The sequence below is a fragment of the Oncorhynchus gorbuscha genome, linkage group LG19, assembly GCF_021184085.1.
Source record: "Oncorhynchus gorbuscha isolate QuinsamMale2020 ecotype Even-year linkage group LG19, OgorEven_v1.0, whole genome shotgun sequence".
Lineage (NCBI taxonomy): Eukaryota > Metazoa > Chordata > Actinopteri > Salmoniformes > Salmonidae > Oncorhynchus > Oncorhynchus gorbuscha.
The window spans coordinates 32,052,804-32,075,716 of record NC_060191.1 but is presented as its reverse complement, the minus strand read 5'-3'; the positions used below and the strand labels follow the sequence as shown (position 1 = coordinate 32,075,716).

Here is a 22,913-nt window from a genome sequence, read left to right as displayed (position 1 = left end):
GTGAAGTTATTTGCATATATTCACTTTTATTCCTCTAAGTACACATGTGGAACTGCATGAAAATCCTTAATTAATTTTGTTTCAAACTCTTTTGAAATGTTTATCCCGATGTCACACATTGGCCACATTATTTACCGAAAGACCCATATGTGTGTTCACGTGCATGTGTGTATTGGTGTGTCTTTCAGAAGGAGTATTGACAGCCACTCTGGGTGGAGGGTGGAGAGTAGAATAGAGGCACATGTGTCTGAGGGGAGTGAGCAACAGAAGGCCATCTAAAGGCCTAATGTTGACACTGGGGATTAGTGGGCAAAGACACAGACAGGGAGAAATATCACGCTACACAAGGCATATGTGGGAACCTGGCACTACAGACACACAAACATACTTGCACGTGTACAAAAACACACATAACGCGACTATCGCACACACACACACACATTGTTTTTGGGAAAAAATAAATCCTCTGAATCTTGAATCGATTAGATTAGTGAGTGTGTGTGTGCGTGATTGAGAGAGGAATAGCCGAAAAAACAAGGGGTGTGGATGAAGCCCCCCCCAGCTCAATGCTCAGGCCAGGCAGGAAGTGACCCATAAACATATCTTTCCAGCTCTTTCATAGGGGGCCAGTGTTGCCCCCCTACTACCCACCTCCTGGCCCTCCCTTACCACCCCCCAGGCCTCAGTGAGCATTAAGCGGGCCAGCGGCCCAGCCGAGAGCGCTCATTACAGGCCCACAGAGCCCACAGAGTACCCGCTCTACAAAGGCCTGAGAGGCTTTAGCCAGGGGATGATCTGCTTTCTACTGACTAGAGAGAGTCCTGGAGTCCATCGAGTGACAAAGAGAGGCGCAGAGGGGAGGATGGGGGGAGGGAGAGTGAGCGGGAGGCTTTAAGGATCTCTGGGGAGGCAGGAGGGAGAGCGAGAGAGAGAGAGAGAGAGAGCGAAAGACTGGCGGCCGCTCAGAGAGGAGAGGAGGAAAGGAGGAGAGAGCAGGGGCTTATGTGACCGTGGGCAGGCGACAACGTCAGGACATTAACATTCACAAACCTCCAACATCTGCTCTACCATACTCACTGGAACAAAGACAGAGAGTGAGCGATGGAGGGAGAGCGAGAAAAGGGGAGGTAGAGAGAGAAAAGGAGAGGGAGGGAGGGAGAAAGAGAGAGATGGGAGGAAACAGAGTGAGAGAAACAAGTTGAGAGAAAGACAATGAGAGAGATGGCATATACAGAAGAATGAGAGGGTGAGAACGGGAGATGGTTCATTTTTGGACTCTGTCATCATCCTGCATGTGCTTCCCTATCAATTAGAGTATCCACTCAGCGGCTAAAAGGGTGAATGGAGTAGAGACAACAGATGCTCCTGATGTAATGACAAATTCATAAACACACACACTGACAAATGCACGCACGCAAGTACAAACACGTGAATGGCTCGCATGCACACACAGTGTAAACACTGAGCTAATGGAATGGGTGAGGACAGGCCATGCCCATTACACTGACATTATAATTACAAGGCCTAGCTTCTGGTGATCAGTCAGGGCCTGCAGTGCAGATGGACCCTAGAATAGTCTGTGTGTGTGTGTGTGTGTGTGTGTGTGTGTGTGTGTGTGTGTGTGTGTGTGTGTGTGTGTGTGTGTGTGTGTGTGTGTGTGTGTGTGTGTGTGTGTGTGTGTGTGTGTGTGTGTGTGTGTGTGTGTGTGTGTGTGTGTGTGTGTGTGTGTGTGTACCCCAAATTCACCAGACCACACCTAAATAGTAGGATCCATCCTTACCTCAGCCCTCATAATATATGTGTGTCCCACCTGGCACCCCATTCTACAAAATGTGGAAAATGTGAAGGGGTATGAATACTGCATAAGGATTTATGCATTCGGAAAGTATCCACATTTTGTTACATTACAGCCTTATTTTAAAATGGATTAAATTAATGTTTCTCTCTCATCAATCTATACACAATATCCCATAATGACAAAAATAAAAAACTGAAATATCACATTTATATAATTCAGACCCTTTACTCAGTAGTTTGTTGAATCACCTTTGGTAGCGAATACAGCCTTGAGTCTTCTTGGGTATGACGCTATGAGCTTGGCACACCTGTATTTGGGGAGTTTCTCCCATTCATCTCTGCAGATCCTCTCAAGCTCTGTCAGGTTGGATGGGGAGCGTCGCTGGACAGCTATTTTCAGGTCCCTCCAGAGATGTTCGATCAGGTTTCAGTCCGGGCTCTGGCTGGGCGACTCAAGAACATTCAGAGACTTGTCCTGAAGCCACTCCTGTGTTGTCTTGGCTGTGTGCTTCGGGTCGTTGTCCTGTTGGAAGGTCAAACTTCACCCCAGTCTGAGGTCCTGGGCGCTCTGGAGCAGATTTTCATTAATGAACTCTGTACTTTGCTCCGTTCATCTTTGCCTCGATCCTGACTAGTCTCCCAGTCCCTGCTGCCTAAAAACATCCCCAAAGCATGATGCTGCCACCACCATGCTTCACCTTAAGGATGGTGTCAGGTTTCCTCCAGACGTAATGCTTGGCATTCAGGCCAAAGAGTTCAATCTTGGTTTCATCAGACCAGCGAATCTTGTTTCTCATGGTCAGAGAGACTTTAGTCAAACTCCAAGCAGGCTGTCATGTGCCTTTTACTGAGGAGTGGATTCCATCTGGCCACTCTACCATAAAGGCCTGATGGGTGGAGTGCTGCAGAGATGGTTGTCCTTCTGCACGACCCTCCCACTGTCTGCCCGAATTCTTTTTCTCTGCTCTTGGTTTCTGTACTAGGATGTCGGTGGGTGGAGCTGTGAGGGTCATCAGCTAAATAGGACACACCTGGGCTCGGGTGTGTCCCGAGGATAAATCCACCTTCCCCCATACATCGAGGAGGCTCTCTCCACGCAGACACACTGTTCGGTTTTTGTTGTGGCATTTTGAGGCTTCTTTGTGTTAGTTTATTTCGGCACCTCTCAACACCCCTCATTATCACCATCTATGCATGCATCCACTCACTTACACTACTGGCTACACACACCATTGTCATTTGTATACAGGTTACTTTATTTAATAAATATATTTTTGTTATTTATTTATCTCCGCGTTGTCTCGCGTTGTCTCCCTCTTTGTTATGGCCAATGAGCCTTCCATTTAAGAATGATGGAGGTCACTGTGTTTTGGGGGACTTTCAATGCTGCAGAAATGTTTTGGTACCCTTCCCCAGATCTGTGCCTCAACACAATCCTGTCTCGGAGCTCAACGGACAATTCCTTCGACCTCATGGCTTGGTGACATGCACTGTCAACTGTGGGACCTTATATAGACCGGTGTGTTCCAATCAATTGAATTTACCACAGGTGGACTCCAATCAAGTTGTAGAAACATCTCAAGGATGAACAATGAAAATGCACCTGAGCTCAATTTCGAGCCTCTTGGCAAAGGGTCTGAATACTTATGGAAATAAGGTATTTAAAAAATATATATAATCCCACCACCACAAACACACACAGACAGACTTGTCCAGCTGTGTGTCATCCCTCTCTGACCTGAGAGGAAGTGGAACGGCAGTGCAGGTGTCAGAACTGGCCTTACCTCAAGAGACACTGTCTGTCCCAAATGGCACCAAATAGTGCACTACTAAAGTCTAAAGTCACTACTGGTCAAAAGTCGTGCACTATGTAGGAGAACAGGTTGCCGTTTGAGACGCAACCACTGCCTTGGTGAGAAGGCCTGGGAAGGAATGGAGGGAAGCACAGCCTAAAGCCAAGCATGGCCCAGCTCACCGGATAACCACCAGTTAGACGGACAAGAGAGAGAAAGGGGGGAGGATCGAGAAAAAAATAGTAAATTAAAGAGAAGAGAGAGAGATCCAAGATCCTGCCCAAATCTGCCGAGGCGTCAGAGGAATGATGGCAACATTAGAATGTCGACTAAAAGAGTGAGGCGGCCGGCTTCCTTTCTATTGGGTCATACAAGGCTTATTACGGATGTGGTTCTGTGGAGAGAAGAGGAAAGCCAGAGACACGGTGGGTGCATTAAACACGCTGTGTGTGTGCGCATCTGGCCGTCTGTTATCTGCTCTGCTGCCCAGAGGTGAACTGCACTTAAACCCGGGGTTCTTTTATGACGGCCCGCTGGCATTAGGAGTACATTAGTATCGCCTGGGGGGGGGCTGGAGGTCGTGAGTCTGTAATAATGTGCACACAAGCTCACACACGGACGCACACACGGACTATAGCCTCTCTCCCAGACAGAGACAGGCATCACAATTAGCACACAGTCATGCAGGCGAGGCCAGGGAGACGATAGGAGCCTGCTATCCACTGATACTCAGGAGTAACGTTCACGTCCAGTGACACTCACTGTCAGCCTATGATCTACACACACACTCACCAGACAACGTTATGGGGCTGGGAAGATGATGACATTAAAGTAAATACTGTTGATTCTACAGGTAGAGTAAGTACATTTCACAGAATAGTATAAAGAAGACAGAGTTTTCCCTTAAATTCCTGGCCCTCCATTAAAAAGACACTTGCGGACACTTTTCCAGGCAAAGATTGAGCCTGGTCCTAGACTCATGGAGGTGATCTATTGAGTATGCGTTTAACAGGGAGACAAGTCTTCATCTGTGTCTGGGACAAAGCACCAAAGTTATTTGCTAACTAATTCAGTGGTAGTTGCCTTACTAGCCTACCACCACCAGCGTAGTGTTTAAAAATTCCCAGAAATACCAGTTGGAAGATTCCTGGATTTAGAATGCAATAACCAGGAGATCCGGGAATTATCCAAATAGGATTTCTGAAAAACATGGTTAAAAGTAGTGCACTATAAGGGGGAGACAGACAGGTTGTGTTGCCGTGTCAGTGTCCATATTAACTCCATAGTAACCACAGGCCTCTGATCAGCAGCAGTGACAGTACCATATAAACACAAATTACTCAACTCCAGACACTCAACATAGCAGCACCACTCATATCCAACAGAAATTAGGAAAACATGGAGAGACTGGGGAGACTGGCCAGCATACATCCTCTTGCTCTCTCTTTCACTCTTTTCCTTGCCTTCTCTTTCTCTTCCCTCTCTTCCCTTCGTTTCCTTCCTCTCTCTTCCCTCTTTTCCCCTCGTTTCCTTCTCTCTCTTTCCCTCGTTTCCTTCCTCTCTTTCCCTCTTTCCTTCGTTTCCTTCCTCCCTCCCTCTTTCCCTAGTTTCCTTCCTCACTCTTTCCCTCGTTTCCTTCCTCACTCTTTCCCTCGTTTCCTTCCTCACTCTTTCCCTCGTTTCCTTCCTCACTCTTTCCCTCGTTTCCTTCCTCTCTCTTTCCCTAGTTTCCTTCCTCTCTCTTTCCCAGTTTCCTTCCTCTCTTTCCCTCGTTTCCTTGCACTGTCTCTAAATCTTTCTTTCTGCCTCCTCTCTTTCTCACACCCTCCTCACCTCTACTCCTCTCTCTACCTCCCTTTCTCATCTCCCCCTCTCCCTATTTAGTGTGATGTCACAAGTTCCACAAGGTTGTGTGTGTGTGTGTGTATGTATCTATGTGTCTGTCTGTATGGGACTTGGATGTTTAGGATGTCTTTCACAGGCCTGTGCAGCAGACAGGGGTGGGTGGTTCTGAAATGATGCATGGCTGTCGGGGCCTTTCATATGTTTCCTGTGACGCAGACACACACACACACAAACCTAATTGCACTCACACACACACACTCTCTCTCCCTCACATAAAAAAACATGGGGCCTGACAGCCAGGCCTGACTGTAAACACGTCGCAGTGGTTTCCCTCTGCGCAATTTCAGCCCGTCACATCTGGTTCACAATATGACTCCTCAAAACACAAGAGTGTAATGTACACACAGCTCAGATGATGAAATATGACTTATGCGTGTTTGAAAGGCGCTCGCCTACAGGAAGGACATGGGCCGGAAGTAGTGGAGACTGGGGAGGCTAGAGTGAGTGAGTGAGTGAGTGAGTGAGTGAGTGAGTGAGTGAGTGAGTGAGTGAGTGAGTGAGTGAGTGAGTGAGTGACGCATTGGAAAGAATTTACAAAAAAAACAGAGCAAACTAGAACGCTATTTGGCCCTAAACAAGGGCCAAATATGAATGTATGAAGTAGTGTGAAAGTATGAAAAGGTGTGAATGTATGTACTCACTACTGTAAGTCGCTCGAGTTAATAGCGTCTGCTAAATTACCAAAAAGGGCAAAAGTATTGCTGTGTAAATTTGAAGAGGTAATTATATGGGCAGAAGTGTGTTTCCTCGATACAGGATAGGGTGCCTGTGTAAGGACTGTACTTGGATCAGCCACTGACCTGCAGCCTGGAGCACCAGCTGGAGTCGAGCCCTGGCCTGTTCTGCAGGTGTCTGCAAGAGAGAAGAGAAAAAAACCTTTAGAATCACACTGGATAGCTTTAACACTGCTATAATTTATTTTGTGTTTATTCGTTACTATAATTTTCCAATATATTTTTCAATTAATACGGGAAAAAAATATTTAGTGTGTTTTTTTTCCCCGGTGTCTGAAACATATTCTCTGGTGTGAACATTTAACACTTAACTAGCCTTATGTATAAATAGCTTTTTTCAGTTGCGGTTATTACTTATTTGGAGTACAATGATTACACCCCTATGGCCCTTGGAACTTGACGGAGGAGCGTTTACTGTGGGTTTCAGACGAGAGTCAACAGAACAGCACACTGGGGGCAGAGCATCTGCAGCACCACCAAATAAAAAGCACTTTTCTCTCTCTGAAAAGCGACGCACTCAAGGGGTATGAAAGGAAAGATGAAAAGCGCCAGTAACAAGTCTTTCGAGAGAAGAAAAACAGAGCACATTTAAGTGGGAGATATAAAAGAGTCATGATAGTTCTGTCCTGTAGTGGGTGTGTGGGTGTGAATTTGAGCATGTGAGTATACATGTGGGAGCATGTGTGTGCTTGCGTATGCATAGGTGTGTGTGTGTGTGTGTGTGTGTGTGTGTGTGTGTGTGTGTGTGTGTGTGTGTGTGTGTGTGTGTGTGTGTGTGTGTGTGTGTGTGTGTGTGTGTGTGTGTGTGTGTGTGTGTGTGTGTGTGTGTGTGTGTGTGTGTGTGTGTGTGTGTGTGTGTGTGTGTGTGTGTGTGTGTGTTTACTGCTTTGACAGCTGTATCGGGAGGCGGGCCGAGCAGCGTTTTGACATGCCTCAAAGGGCCAGGTGTAATTCCAATATCTCTGCTATTAGATTTGAGAAGTCTTAATTGTCAAGGAAGAATGATAGTCATCGGGGTGAAAGTGTTATAAAGCCTGGCCCGCTGCTTCAGATTGCTCTCTGGGAAGCAAGGTGCGGTCTTGTTATACTGCAAGCCACGCATGCGCACACAGACACACACAGACACACACAGACACACACACACACACACACACACACACACACACACACACACACACACACACACACACACACACACACACACACACACACAGGATGTGTAGGATTAGAGGAGAAATTAAATGCTAATGGGATGGAATTCGAATGTGGTGCCTGGGAGTATCATTTAGCGGTCGAGAGAGTTGCGGGCCCCACCGCTGACAGCCCGCCATGCATTCTCCTCATCTCGCATAAATTTGATTTATCAAACTGTAAACTTGTCACTTTGTAAAAAACGTCACTTTTCGTGGCAGCCGGGAAAATATAATGACCCCCTTTAATGTAAAAGTGTCACTCGGCTATGTCTTAGATGACAAACACGTCAACCCCCCCCCCCCCCCCCACCCCCACACCCCATCTCTTGATATAAAGAAACTTGATATTCCCCACCTTTTTAAAAACATGGGTTAGTCTCACGAGTGGGTCTTTGAGAGTGGCGGTGTGCAGGGTTTTGTTCCCGTTGGTGGAGGTGACAGTGTGGATCAAACTCAGTAGGACTGGGACTGTCAGACAGCTGTAATTATCAATCAGCCTGGGAGAGATGACTGAGTGGCAGGAGAACACCCAGGGCCCAAACATACACACAAGGGCGCCCGCGCCCACCCCTACACCCACCCACACGGACTGTGACGATACCAGTATTGCAATATTTCTTCCATGGCAAAGATTTCAACACGAAGCAGACCAAACTCTTTGGTCCTTTTAAACACCTGCTGTATATAAAATATTGCGTGCTATAGCTTGGAAAATAAATAAATGTGACTCTGGATGACAACATAATGTTTGTTTCCTACATTAGGGCTGTTTTCCTAAAAAAGTTAAGTCCACTTCGTGTTTTGTTTCCTTGCCACAACACTAACAATTATCCACAACACTAACAAGCACAACCCCCCCCCACCATCCAGTACAACAGTGATTACAATAACACTTTGTCGTGATGCATAACAACCAGTCGGCAGAAACATCACAGAGCTTAAGTTGTCCTGGATAATAATGGTGCATTTCAATCATCTTAGTTACAGTCATTCAAAAAAAAAAAAGGCATTTGTTTACACTGCCCCCCAGGCTTCTGCCATATAACACCATGTGTATTTACACACGGGGAAGAAAAGAAGAGGGACGTGACAAATGCAGAGCTTAATATAACAGTTAAATAAACATGTCAAATGATGAAAATGGATCCTGTGCCAAGACAGCGCGTGGCTTGGCACGGCGCGGCAGTTATTCCAGTTGAGTTCCAATCAAAGTTACTCGATGGCCAGGAGAACAGAGATACTGACAGAGGTAGAGAGAGAGTGAGAAAGAGAAACAGTGGGGGAGACAGAGGCTGAAAGAGGAAGGGAGAGAGAGAAAGATTACATTGATTTAACAACAGGACAAAATACAAACCCTGCAACCAAAAAACGCCTGTTGTGTTGATGGTATCCTCAATGAAATTATAAAATATACAGGCCACAATTTCCAATTGGCTATACTTAAACCATTTAACAACATCCTTAGCTCTGGCATCTTCCCCAATAGTTGGAACCAAGGACCGGGGATATGCGTCAACAGCAACCTTGGGGAAATCCTTTGCATTATCATTATCACAGCAGACTCGTACATTTCCTCAGTGAAAACAATGTACTGAGCAAATGTCAAATTGGCTTTTTACCAAATTACCGTATGACAGACCACATATTCACCCTAGACACCCTAATTGACAAACAAACAAACAAACCAAAACAAAGGCAAAGTCTTCTCATGCTTTGTTGATTTTGACTCAATTTGGCATGAGGATCTGCTATACAAATTGATGGAAAGTGGTGTTGGGGGAAAACATACAACATTATAAAATCCATGTACACAAACAGTAAGTACAGGAGCATGGGGTGAGACATGGGGTGAGACAGGGATTCAGCTTAAGCCCAACCCTCTTCAACATATATATCAACGAATTGGCGATGGCACTAGAACAGTCTGCATCACCCAGCCTTACCATGCGAGAATCTGAAGTCAAATGTCTACTGTTTCTGATGATCTGGTGCTTCTGTCCCACCAAGGAGGGCCTACAGCAGCACCTAGATCTTCTGCACAGATTCTGTCAGACCTGAGCCCTGACAGTAGATCTCAGTAAGACAAAAGAATCGTGTTCCAAAAAAGGTCCAGTTGCCAGGACCACGAATACAGATTTAATCTAGACACCGTTGCCATAGAGCACACAAAAAATTATACTTACCTCGACCTAAACATCAGCGCCACAGGTAACTTCCACAAAGTTGTGAACGAGCTGAGAGACAAGGCAAGAAGGGACTTCTCTGCCATCAAAAGGAACATAAAATTTGACATACCAATTAGGATCTGGCTCAAAATACTTGAATCAGTTATAGAACCCATTGCGCCCTTTATGGTTGTAAAGTCTGGGGTCTGCTCACCAACCAAGAATTAACAAAATGGGATAAACACCAAATTGAGAATCCGCATGTAGAATTCTACAAAAAATAACCTCTGTGTACAACGTAAAACACCAAATAATGAACCCAGAGCAAAATTAGGCCAATACCCACTAATTATCCAAATCCAGAAAAGAGCCATTAAATTATACAACCACCTAAAAGGAAGCAATTCCCAAACCGTCCCATCACCTACAAAGAGATTAACCTGTTCACAAACAGACCCCACATGGCCACAGGACAGCAACACAATTAGACCCAACCATATCATGAGAAAAAAAGAAAAAAAAATACTTGACACATTGGGAAGAATTAACAAAAAAAACTGAGCAAACTAGAATGCTATTTGGCCCTAAACACAGAGTACACAGTGGCAGAATACTGGACCACTGTGACTGATGCAAAATTAAGGAAAGCTTTGACAATGTACAGACTCAGTGAGCATAGCCTTGCTATTGAGAAAGGCCGCCAAAGGCAGACCAGTTTCTCTGGAGAAGACAGGCTATGTGCACACTGCCCACAAAATGAGGTGGAAACTGAGCTGCACTTCCTAACCTCCTGCCAAATCTATGACCATATTAGAGAGACATATTCCCCTCAGCTAACACAGATCCACAAAAAATTTGAAAACAAACCCAATTTTGATAAACTCCCAATGTGTGCAATTACAGCAGCTAGATTTGTGACCTGTTGCCACAAGAAAAGGGCAACCAGTAAAGAACAAACACCATTTAAATACAACGCAAATGTATGTTAATTTTTTTTTTTTTTTTGTAGTATTTGCACATAATGACATTTGAAATGTGTTTATTCTTTTTGGAACTTTTGTGAGTGTACTGTTTACTGTTCATTTTTATTGTTGATTTCACTTTTGTTTACTATCTCCTTCACTTGCTTTGGCGATGTTATCATGTTTCCCATGCCAATAAAGCACCTACAATTGAAAATGAATTGAGAGAGAGATAAAGAGAGAGAAAGAGAGAGAACGAAAAAGAAAGAGCAATAGGGAGAGAGCTTAACTGACCAAGACAAAGTAGGCCTAAATGACGCACACGCCCAGACATGCCTTTAAACAACACAAACCGACTAAACATATCAAGCAAACATTCTAATACACAGCCAATGGAATCCAATAGCTTCATACAATAGACAGTTTTTTTGTGTTGGACTGTCTAAAACAAAATGACCTTGTAACAAAATGCATTTTATAGTTAATTGAACACTGAGGGATATATATGCAGCGTCAGGTACAAGGCCAGAGCCTCCCAGCTGTGTCTGTATTTGTGATACATCTGTCATCCCTATCTGACATCAATGAGCTCAATCACAAAAAGGCTTGTTTGCGCCACAACCTGTTCAATTGCTCTCTCATTCAACCAATCTACTACAATGCCTTCACCTTTGATCCTTGATCCAACTTTCATTTTGATGCTTGCCCGCGTGTGTGTGTGCGTGTGTGTGTGTGTGTGTGTGTGTGTGTGTGTGTGTGTGTGTGTGTGTGTGTGTGTGTGTGTGTGTGTGTGTGTGTGTGTGTGTGTGTGTGTGTGTGTGTGTGTGTGTGTGTGTGTGTGTGTGTGTGTGTGTGTGTGTGTGTGTGTGTACCATGCTCTCTCTGGCTTAGGTAGAGCACAGACCACAGGCTCTTCTGCGTCCGTATTTCACACAGACAGCCAACGAACGAGAGAGAGAATGAGCGAGAACAAATGAGAGAACGCGATTCATTCTGCGTAATTCATTAACAATAAAAAAATAAATAAACCTTTAATTGTCCTCCCCAGAGGCAACGCTCGCCTCCCAAACTTCCAAACCTCCAGCTGGGTCCCTGCGATGCCCGCTGCATCTGAAATTGCTTGGCCCATCAATTAGACTCTGGCCAATCAAACGGCAATAAAAAAAACAGTAGAAAGAGAGGAAAAAAAGAGAGGTAGAGTAGCCCAGTTTGTCTCTCTCTCCCTCCTTCGTGAAAAATCACACCATGAGAGCCGCAGGGGCGAGTGTGTGTGTGTGTGTGTGTGTGTGTGTGTGTGTGTGTGTGTGTGTGTGTGTGTGTGTGTGTGTGTGTGTGTGTGTGTGTGTGTGTGTGTGTGTGTGTGTGTGTGTGTGTGTCTGTGTGTGTGTGTGTGTGTGTGTGTGTGTGTGTGTGTGTGTGTGTGTGTGTGTGTGTGTGTGTGTGTGTGTGTGTGTGTGTTCGTGCGTGCGCGTGGCCCGCCCAACAAGAGAAAAAGTTTCACTTCTCCTCCTCACAACTCCCCGCAGATGAAAAGCAGGAGAACGGGGAGAGAGAGAGCGAGAGGGAGAGCGAAAGAGAAAAGAGGCTTTCATGTCGTTTTAATGGTGGTCTGATTGTTGTTATTGTCGTTTCAAATGGGGGGGCGACGCCATCTGACAGCCTGATCAGATCCTGGTTTGATTGACAGGAGCCCGGGAGAACAGTCCTGCTGTGACCCGCCTCTCACCGGTACACACATCCTCTCTGTTACAGAGCACACATCTAACCTGCCTCACTCACTTACACACACACACGTTTATTTTACTATGCCTTATGGGGAGAAACAATAGATTCTAATTCAGAATCTTATTTTCCCTAAAACCTGACCCTAACTTTAACCCCAAACCTAAAATAGCCGTTTTCCTTGTGAGGACCGGAAAAATGTCCTCACTTTCCTTGGTTTACTATTCTAGTGAGGACTGCTGGTACTCAGAAGTATCGTAAAACAGGAGCATACACACAAACATGTAGGCGGGAACACAAACACCCCCCACAGATAGACAATCACCAGATAATCACCAAATTAAACACACTTTCAATAGATTAAACCTTGTCATGTGAACACCTGGAGTAGATGTATCGCGTCATTTAGATTTAGTTCAGGGTTTCGTTATTTCAGGGCTCGAGGTACAGCTAACCACCACTTTAGATAGCTACTGTGTGTTAAACAAGAAAAATGTATTTGTTCAACTATAAAAATGTGTGTTCAAGGTTAAATAAAGCCTATAGTGTGAAGAGCAGGGCGTGAGGGCAGGGAGGAGAATGGTGTGTGTGTGTGTGTCCATGCGTTCGTTCATGTATGCACATCTACGCGCCTGTGTGTACTTGCGTGTGTGTTCATCCAGGTGTAGGGGCCTAAATGAGGAGGGGTGGAGGTCCATCTATGCAGGACCTGGTAGACCTGGTAGGGGCCTCTTCTCCCTCTCTCTCTCTGCTGCTCCAGTCCTCCAGCCTCCCTCTAGTCTATTATCTCCACACACAGAGGACACTGATCCGCTCGGCAGCCTAAGCCAATTACACACACACTCATCATCAGGTTCACGTGCCATCAGGTTTGCACCTCTCGCTCTCACCCGCTCTCTCTCTCCAGGTCTGTCTGGCGTGAGGCCCTCTTCTTGGTCACAGCAGTGGGGATTTCTCTCCATTGTCTCAGCGGATCCTCTGGCTGACCGTGTAAAGACAGTGAAAGATCCTTTCATCCCTCCCTGCCACCTCCCCTCTCTCTTCTTCTACACCACCCCTTGCTCTATCACTATCCCTCTCTCTTCCACTCTCTACCTCCCCTCTGTTCCCACCTCTCCCTCTATCCCTCCAGTATTTATCTCTGTTCTTCTCACCCATAGACAACCAGTACCAGTGGGTTGAGTGGGAGACTTAAGCCATTATTCCAGCTTCAGTCTCCTAGCAAACCGATCAGACGGCCAAAAAAAAAACAGGTTAAGACTCAACTGGCACCCTATTCCCTATGTAGTGCACTACTTTTGACCATAGGGTGCTATTTGGGACTCAGATTGACATTTTCATTTTCATTTTAGTCATTTAGCAGAGCGACTTACAGGAGCAAGTGGGGTTAAGTGCCTTGTTCAAGGACAAATCAACAGATTTGGGATTTGAACCAGCAACTTTTCGGTTAATTTAGGTTACTGGCCCAACGCGCTTAACCACTAGGCTACATGCCGCCCCATGCATCTTGGCACGCGTCATTTCACTCACTTTACATGAAAAACAAAATCCAAATGTGAATATTATTATAATATATTATTCTTCCACTTCTTTTACTGTATGTACAGGTGACTGCCAAAATAATGGAAACACTTGAGTAACTTAGGGATACAAAATATATTGAAAGCAGGTGCTTCCAGAGTTAACTAAGGGGGCAGACCATTATTTTAGCTACCATGGCTATGTCCCCGGTGCATGAGTGGTCAGTGAACGGTTAGATGAGCATGAAAACGATGTAAACCTGGCTGTCTCAGCCACCAGATCTCAACCCAATTTGACATACGGGAGACTCCTATATACTCATGCAGTTACCTGTATATATACTAGAGGTCGACCGATTATGATTTTTCAACGCCGATACCGATTATTGTGGGGCCAAAAATAAGCAGATACCGACTAATCGTATATTTTTTTTTACATTTATTTGTAATAATGACAATTACAACAATACTGAATGAACACTTATTTTAACTTAATATAATACATCAATAAAAATCCATTTAGCCTCAAATAAATAATGAAACATGTTCAATTTGGTTTAAATAACGCAAAAACAAAGTGTTGGAGAAGAAAGTAAAAGTGCAATATGTGCCATGTAAAAAGCTAACGTTTAAGTTCCTTGCTCAGAACATGAGAACATGTGAAAGCTGGTGGTTCCTTTTAAAATGAGTCTTCAATATTCCCAGGTAAGAGGTTTTAGGTTGTAGTTAATATAGTAGTTTAGGACTATTTCTCTCTATACCGTTTGTATTTCATATACCTTTGACTATTGGATGTTCTTATAGGCACTTTAGTATTGCCTGTGAAAAAGTATAGCTTCCGACTCTCTCCTCGCCCCTACCTGGGCTCGAACCAGGAACACATCGACAACAGCCACCCTCGAAGCATCGTTAACCATTGCTCCACAAAATCCGCGGCCCTTGCAGAGCAAGGTGAACAACTACTCCAAGTCTCTAGTGACGTTTGAAAAGCTATTACCGCACACCCCACTAAACTAGCTAGCCATTTCACATTGGTTACAACAGCCTAATTTCGGGAGTTGATAGGCTTGAAGTCATAAACAGCTCAATGCTTGAAGCTTTGCGAAGAGCTGCTGGCAAAACGCACGAAAGTGCTGTTTGAATGAATGCTTACGAGCCTGCTGCTGCCTACCATCGCTCAGTCAGACTGCTCTAACAAATATCAAATCATAGACTTAATTATAACATAATAACACACAGAAATATGAGCCTTTGGTCATTAATATGGTCGAATCCGGAAACTATCATTTCGAAAACAAAACGTTTATTATTTCAGTGAAATCGTTCCGTATTTTATCTAGTGGGTGGCATCCCTAAGTCTAATATTGCTGTTACATTGTACAACCTTCAATGTTATGTCATAATTACGTAAAATTCTGGCAAATTAGTTTGCAACGAACCAGGCGGCCCAAACTGCTGCATGTACCCTGACTCTGCGTGTAATGAACGCAAGAGAAGTGACACATTTTTACCTGGTTAATATTGCCTGCTAACCTGGATTTCTTTTAGCTAAATATGCAGGTAAAAAAATAATAATACTTCTGTGTATTGATTTTAAGAAATGCATTGATGTTTACGATTAGGTATAGTCGTGCAACGATTGTGCTTTTTTCACAAATGCTCTTTTGTTAAATCATCCCCCGGTTGGCGAAGTTGGCTGTCTTTGTCAGATAGAAATGGTCTTCACAAAGTTCGCAACGAGCCAGGCGGCCCAAACTGCTGCATATACCCTGACTCTGTTGCAGGAGAAGTGACACAATTTACCTAGTTAAAATAAATTCATGTTAGCGGGCAATATTAACTAAATATGCAGGTTTAAAAATATATACTTGTGTATTGATTTTAAGAAAGGCATTGATGATGTTTATGGTTAGGTACACGTTGGAGCAACGACAGTCCTTTTTCGCGAATGTGCACCGCATCGCTTATATGCAACGCAGGACACGCTAGATAAACTAGTAATATCATCAACCATGTGTAGTTAACTAGTGATTATGATTGATTGATTCATTGATTGTTTTTTATAAGATAAGTTTAATGCTAGCTAGCAACTTACCTTGGCTTCTTACTGCATTCCCGTAACAGGCAGGCTCCTCGTGGAGTGCAATGAGAGGCAGGTGGTTAGAGTGTTGGACTAGTTAACTGTAAGGTTGCAAGATTGAATCCCTGAGCTAAGGTAAAAATCTGTCGTTCCGCCCCTGAACAAGGCAGTTAACCCACCGTTCCTAGGCCGTCATTGAAAATAAGAATGTGTTCTTAACTGACTCGTCTAGTTAAATAAAGGTGTATTTTTTTTAATAAATTGGCCAAATCGGTGGCCAAAAATAACGATTTCCGATTGTTATGAAAACTTGAAATCGGTCATTCCGATTAAATCGGTCGACCTCTAATATATACTGTCCATGGCCTCAGTGTATCATCAACACATAAATGTACACTTAAATCGTATATGTTGAAGGAAACCCATCAGCTCTCAGGCCTCTGCTTGTATAACATTATATACTAAACAACAAAGATGGCATTAAGAGTCAAAACAAAGGCGGGAAACGAGTAGACTATTCCTGTCCACTGTCTCTGAAGCTATTAGGGCCTAAGAAAGTTAAGCCAGACAACAAACACAATATCATATTCTTAAAGGGGAAATCCGCAGTTCAAACAACAACAACACTGAACTAAGCTCATGAGGCAATTATAAGTTACATGGAATCAATGGATATATATAATTCATTTAAAAGTCAAAAAATGGATGTAACAATCACAGATTGACCCTTTAAGCTTTTAAAAGCTTTTAAACCAGTAAGAGGGGTCAGGGTAGGTCAGGGAGGGTTAGGCCACAGACACTGTCTGCAGACAATGTTTTCCTGCTCGCTGGTATTATCTATCGACCCCGCTGTCCACCAGAAGCACAACAAGTGTCAATTTACGGCGGTGTGGGGGGAGAGAGAGAGTAGTCTGAGAGGATAATACAAGTGTTTTTACATTAGGGAATAAGGACCCAGACCACTAAGGAGATCACGGAATACACACAAACGAACACGCACACACAGAGAGACAAACTAGCACACTACACAGAGTGTACAAAACATTAGGAACACCTTCCTAATATTGACATGCACCCCTCCCCGTTTGCCCTCAGAACAGCCTAAATTCGCCGGGGCATGGACTCTACAAGGTGTCGAAAGCGTTTCACAGGGATGCTGGCCCATGTTGACTCCAATGCTACCCACAGTTGTGTCAAGTTGGCTGGACTTCCTTTGGGTGGTGGACCATTCTTGATACACACAAGACACTGTTGAGTGTGAAAAACTCAGCAGCGTTGCAGTTCTTGACACACTCCAACCGGTGGGCCTAGCACCGTACCCCGTTGAAAGGCACTTCAATCTTCTGTCTTCATCCTCAATGGTACACACACACAATCCTTGTCTTAATTGCCTCAAGGCTTAAAAATCTTTCTTGAGTGGCACAGCAGTCTAAGGCACTGCATCTCAGTGCAAGAGGCGTCAATGCAGTCCCTGGTTCCAATCTAGGCTGCATCACATCCGGCCGTGATTGGGAGTCCCATAGGATGGCGCACAATTGGCCCTACATCGTCAGGGTTTGACCGGCGTAGGCCGTCATTGTAAATAAGAAGTTGTTCTTAACTGACTTGCTTAGTTAAATAAAGGTTAAATAAATACAAAGTCCCCTTCATCTGCACTTCAAGTGGATTTAACAAGTGGCATCAGTAAGGGATCATAGCTTTCACCTGGATTTACCTGGTCAGTCTGTCATGGAAAGAGCAGGTGTTCATAATGTTTTGTACACTTAATGTATATATCAGGACAATTTTTCTCTACCTTTGGCCAGTCTGTTTTTGAATTACTTTTGGGACTATTCCATTGCACCAGCCAGGCAAGCTCAAACAGCTGGGTTACGACAAACTGTCTGGTCTGTCTTCCCTGTTCACTCAGCCATCAAGGTTAGCCTCTCCCTCTCTCACTCCTATATCCCTCTCTCACTCCCCCCCTTCTCTCTCTCTTGCACTCCCTTTATTTTAACGGATGGACACCTCCACGCCTGTCCGCCACACCACCTCCTCTATCTCCCTCTGTCAGTCCTTAGATTTTTATTAGACTATATTCAATATTGGCCGCTCCACTTGGCAGGGGAAGAATGGAGGAGTGAGAGAGGACGAAAGAGAGAGGCTCATCTTGATTAGTTGGATACTGGAGTCAGCAGAAGTCATAACCTATAACCCCCCCCCCCCCCCCCGCCTTCCCTTCGACAGACCCGAGAACAGAGGAGAGAGGGAGGAGAAGAGGATAACAGAGGAGAGAGGGAGGAGAAGAGAAGCAAAGAAGAGAGATCACTCCTTTATTTCAACCACACTAACACTTCATAATCCAATACCGGACTGCCTGTGACCATAACACACACACTCACATGCACATACAGTACAAGTCAAAAGTTTGTAAACACCTAATCATTCAAGGGGTTTCTTTATTTTTAAAGAAGCAGGGTTCCAGTTCTAGTAAAGAAGTGGGGTTTTAGCGGGGTGAAGGCGAGAGAGGGCTGAAGGGAGCGGTAACTAAGACGCTAAGACACCACTAGGACAGAGCATCTCTCTCTGTTCTCTTCTTTTTTAATTTAACTCCCTTTACATCCATCTCCCTTCTCCACAAACAGTACCAGTCAAAAGTTTGGACACACCTACTCATTCAAGGGCTTTTCTTTATTTGTACTATTCTCTACAATGTAGAATAATAGCGAAGACATCAAAACTATCAAATAACACATATGGAATCATGTTGTAAGCAAAACATTTGTTAAACAAATCTAAATATATTTTATATTTGAGATTCTTCAAAGTAGCCACCCTTTGCCATAATGACAGCTTTGCACACACTTGGCACACTTGGCATTCTCTCAACCGGCTTCATCAGGTAGTCACATGGAATGCATTTCAATTAACAGGTATGCTCAATCAGTTGTGTTGTGACAAGGTAGGGGTGGTATACATTTAACGAATGTCCCGAGATGGCATAGCAGTTCAGACGTCTTTTGTATTTATTTATTTTTTATTATTATTATGTTTCTTCTTGGGCCTCTATAACTATATCTATTGTTTTTATTTTTTTTGTTGTTGTGTGATTTGGACTAATCCCCTCTACCACACGGAACCCCACTAATCTACTGACGGAACGCAAGAGGTGGCTAACAACAGACCTCCATCCTATGCTAGCTTGCTACCGATGTCCTGGCTAGCTGTCTAAAACGCCGTGACCCCCAAACCAACCACTCCACTCACTGGACCCTTTTGATCACTCGACTAAGGATGCCTCTCCTTAATGTCAATATGTCTTGTCCATTGCTGTTCTGGTTAGTGTTTATTGGCTTATTTCACTGTAGAGCCTCTAGTCCTGCTCACTATACCTTATCCAATTTATTAGTTCCACCACCAACACATGCACACCTTTTATTTTTTGTTGTTGTTGTGTGATTTGGACTAATCCCCTCTACCACACGGAACCCCACTAATCTACTGACGGAACGCAAGAGGTGGCTAACAACAGACCTCCATCCTATGCTAGCTTGCTACCGATGTCCTGGCTAGCTGTCTAAATCGCCGTGACCCCCAAACCAACCACTCCACTCACTGGACCCTTTTGATCACTCGACTAAGGATGCCTCTCCTTAATGTCAATATGTCTTGTCCATTGCTGTTCTGGTTAGTGTTTATTGGCTTATTTCACTGTAGAGCCTCTAGTCCTGCTCACTATACCTTATCCAATTTATTAGTTCCACCACCCACACATGCACACCTGGTTTCAATGATATTTCTAGAGACAATATCTCTCTCTTCATCACTCAATACCTAGGGTTACCTCCACTGTATTCACATCCTACCATACCTTTGTCTGTACATTATACCTTGATGCTATTTTATCGCCCCTAGAAACCTCCTTTTACTCTCTGTTCCAGACGTTCTAGACGACCAATTCTTATTGCTTTTAGCCATACCCTTATTCTTCTCCTCCTATGTTCCTCTGGCGATTGTAGAGGTGAATCCAGGCCCTGCAGTGCCTAGCTCCACTCCTATTCCCCAGGCGTTCTCTTTTGATGACTTCTGTAACCGTAATAGCCTTGGTTTCATGCATGTTAACATTAGAAGCCTCCTCCCTAAGTTTGTTCTATTCACTGCTTTAGCACACTCTGCCAACCCGGATGTTCTAGCTGTGTCTGAATCCTGGCTTAGGAAGAACACCAAAAATTCTGAAATGTTAATTCCAAATTACAACATTTTCAGACAAGATAGAACTGCCAAAGGGGGCGGTGTTGCAATCTACTGCAAAGATTGCCGGCAGAGTTCTGTCCTACTATCCAGGTCTGTACCCAAACAATTTGAACTTCTACTTTTATAAATCCACCTCTCTAAAAACAAGTCTCTCACCGTTGCCGCCTGCTATAGACCACCCTCTGCCCCCAGCTGTGCTCTGAACACCATATGTGAACTGATTGCCCCCCATCTATCTTCAGAGCTCGTGCTGCTAGGCGACCTAAACTGGAACATGCTTAACACCCCAGCCATCCTACAATCTAAACTTGTTCGATTCCCGGGACCACCCATACGTAGAATGTATGCACACATGACTGTAAGTCGCTTTGGATAAAAGCGGCTGCTAAATGGCATATATTCATATATTCATAAACTTGATGCCCTCAATCTCACACAAATTATCAATGAACCTACCAGGTACCCCCCCCCCCCCCAAGCCTTAAACACGGGCACCCTCATAGATATCATCCTAACCAACTTCCCCTCTAAATACACCTCTGCTGTCTTCAACCAAGATCTCAGCGATCACTGCCTCATTGCCTGCATCCGTAATGGGTCAGCGGTCAAACGACCTCCACTCATCACTGTAAAACGCTCCCTGAAACACTTCAGCGAGCAGGCCTTTCTAATCGACCTGGCCGGGGTATCCTGGAAGGATATTGATCTCATCCCGTCAGTAGAGGATGCCTGGATATTTTTTTAAATGCCTTCCTAACCATCTTAAATAAACATGCCCCATTCTAGAAATTTAGAACCAGGAACAGATATAGCCCTTGGTTCTCCCCAGACCTGACTGCCCTTAACCAACACAAAAACATCCTATGGCGTTCTGCATTAGCATCGAACAGCCCCCGTGATATGCAGCTGTTCAGGGAAGCTAGAAACCGTTATACACAGGCAGTTAGAAAAGCCAAGGCTAGCTTTTTCAAGCAGAAATTTGCTTCCTGCAACACTAACTCAAAAAAGTTCTGGGACACTGTAAAGTCCATGGAGAATAAGAACACCTCCTCCCAGCTGCCCACTGCACTGAAGATAGGAAACACTGTCACCACTGATAAATCCACCATAATTGAGAATTTCAAAAAAGCATTTTTCTACGGCTGGCCATGCTTTCCACCTGGCTACTCCTACCCCGGTCAACAGCACTGCACCCCCAACAGCAACTCGCCCATGCCTTCCCCATTTTTCCTTCTCCCAAATCCATTCAGCTGATGTTCTGAAAGAGCTGAAAAATCTGGACCCCTACAAATCAGCCGGGCTAGACAATCTGGACCCTTTCTTTCTATCCTACCATGCCTTTCTAAGGTCTTCGAAAGCCAAGTCAACAAACAGATTACCGACCATTTCAAATCTCACCATACCTTCTCTGCTATGCAATCTGGTTTCAGAGCTGGTCATGGGTGCACCTCAGCCACGCTCAAGGTCCTAAACGATATCTTAACCGCCATCGATAAGAAACATTACTGTGCAGCCGTATTCATTGATCTGGCCAAGGCTTTCGACTCTGTCAACCACCACATCCTCATCGGCAGACTCGACAGCCTTGGTTTCTCAAATGATTGCCTTGCCTGGTTCACCAACTACTTCTCCGATAGAGTTCAGTGTGTCAAATCGGAGGGTCTGCTTTCCGGACCTCTGGCAGTCTATGGGGGTGCCACAGGGTTCAATTCTTGGACCGACTCTCTTCTCTGTATACATCAATGAGGTCGCTCTTGCTGCTGGTGAGTCCCTGATCCACCTCTACGCAGACGACACCATTCTGTATACTTCCGGCCCTTCTTTGGACACTGTGTTAACAACCCTCCAGGCAAGCTTCAATGCCATACAACTCTCCTTCCGTGGCCTCCAATTGCTCTTAAATACAAGTAAAACTAAATGCATGCTCTTCAACCGATTGCTACCTGCACCTACCCGCCTGTCCAACATCACTACTCTGGACGGCTCTGACTTAGAATACGTGGACAACTACAAATACTTAGGTGTCTTGTTAGACTGTAAACTCTCCTTCCAGACCCATATCAAACATCTCCAATCCAAAGTTAAATCTATAATTGGCTTCCTATTTCGCAACAAAGCATCCTTCACTCATGCTGCCAAACATACCCTTGTAAAACTGACCATCCTACCAATCCTCGACTTTGGCGATGTCATTTACAAAATAGCCTCCAATACCCTACTCAACAAATTGGATGCAGTCTATCACAGTGCAATCCGTTTTGTTACCAAAGCCCCATATACTACCCACCATTGCGACTTGTACGCTCTCGTTGGCTGGCCCTCGCTTCATACTCATCGCCAAACCCACTGGCTCCATGTCATCTACAAGACCCTGCTAGGTAAAGTCCCCCCTTATCTCAGCTCGCTGGTCACCATAGCATCTCCCACCTGTAGCACACGCTCCAGCAGGTAGATCTCTCTAGTCACCCCCAAAACCAATTCTTTCTTTGGCCGCCTCTCCTTCCAGTTCTCTGCTGCCAATGACTGGAACGAACTACAAAAATCTCTGAAACTGGAAACACTTATCTCCCTCACTAGCTTTAAGCACCAACTGTACATAGCCCACCTATAATTTAACCCAAACAACTACCTCTTTCCCAACTGTATTTAATTTATTTATTTATTTAGCTCCTTTGCACCCCATTATTTTTATTTCTACTTTTCACATTCTTCCATTGCAAAACTACCATTCCAGTGTTTTACTTGCTATATTGTATTTACTTTGCCACCATGGCCTTTTTTGCCTTTACCTCCCTTCTCACCTAATTTT

At 44.6% G+C, this 22,913-nt stretch overlaps 1 protein-coding gene across 1 annotated transcript in view; it reads right to left on the bottom strand.

Annotated features, from left to right (window-relative positions):
- Positions 1-22,913, bottom strand: part of rsrc1 (arginine/serine-rich coiled-coil 1) — a 216,914-nt gene that overhangs the window by 104,382 nt on the left and 89,619 nt on the right. Inside the window, exon 6 of the mRNA XM_046314104.1 lies at positions 6,296-6,347. Coding sequence (XP_046170060.1) covers positions 6,296-6,347 — 52 coding nt within the window. The remainder of the gene's footprint in view (positions 1-6,295; positions 6,348-22,913) is intronic.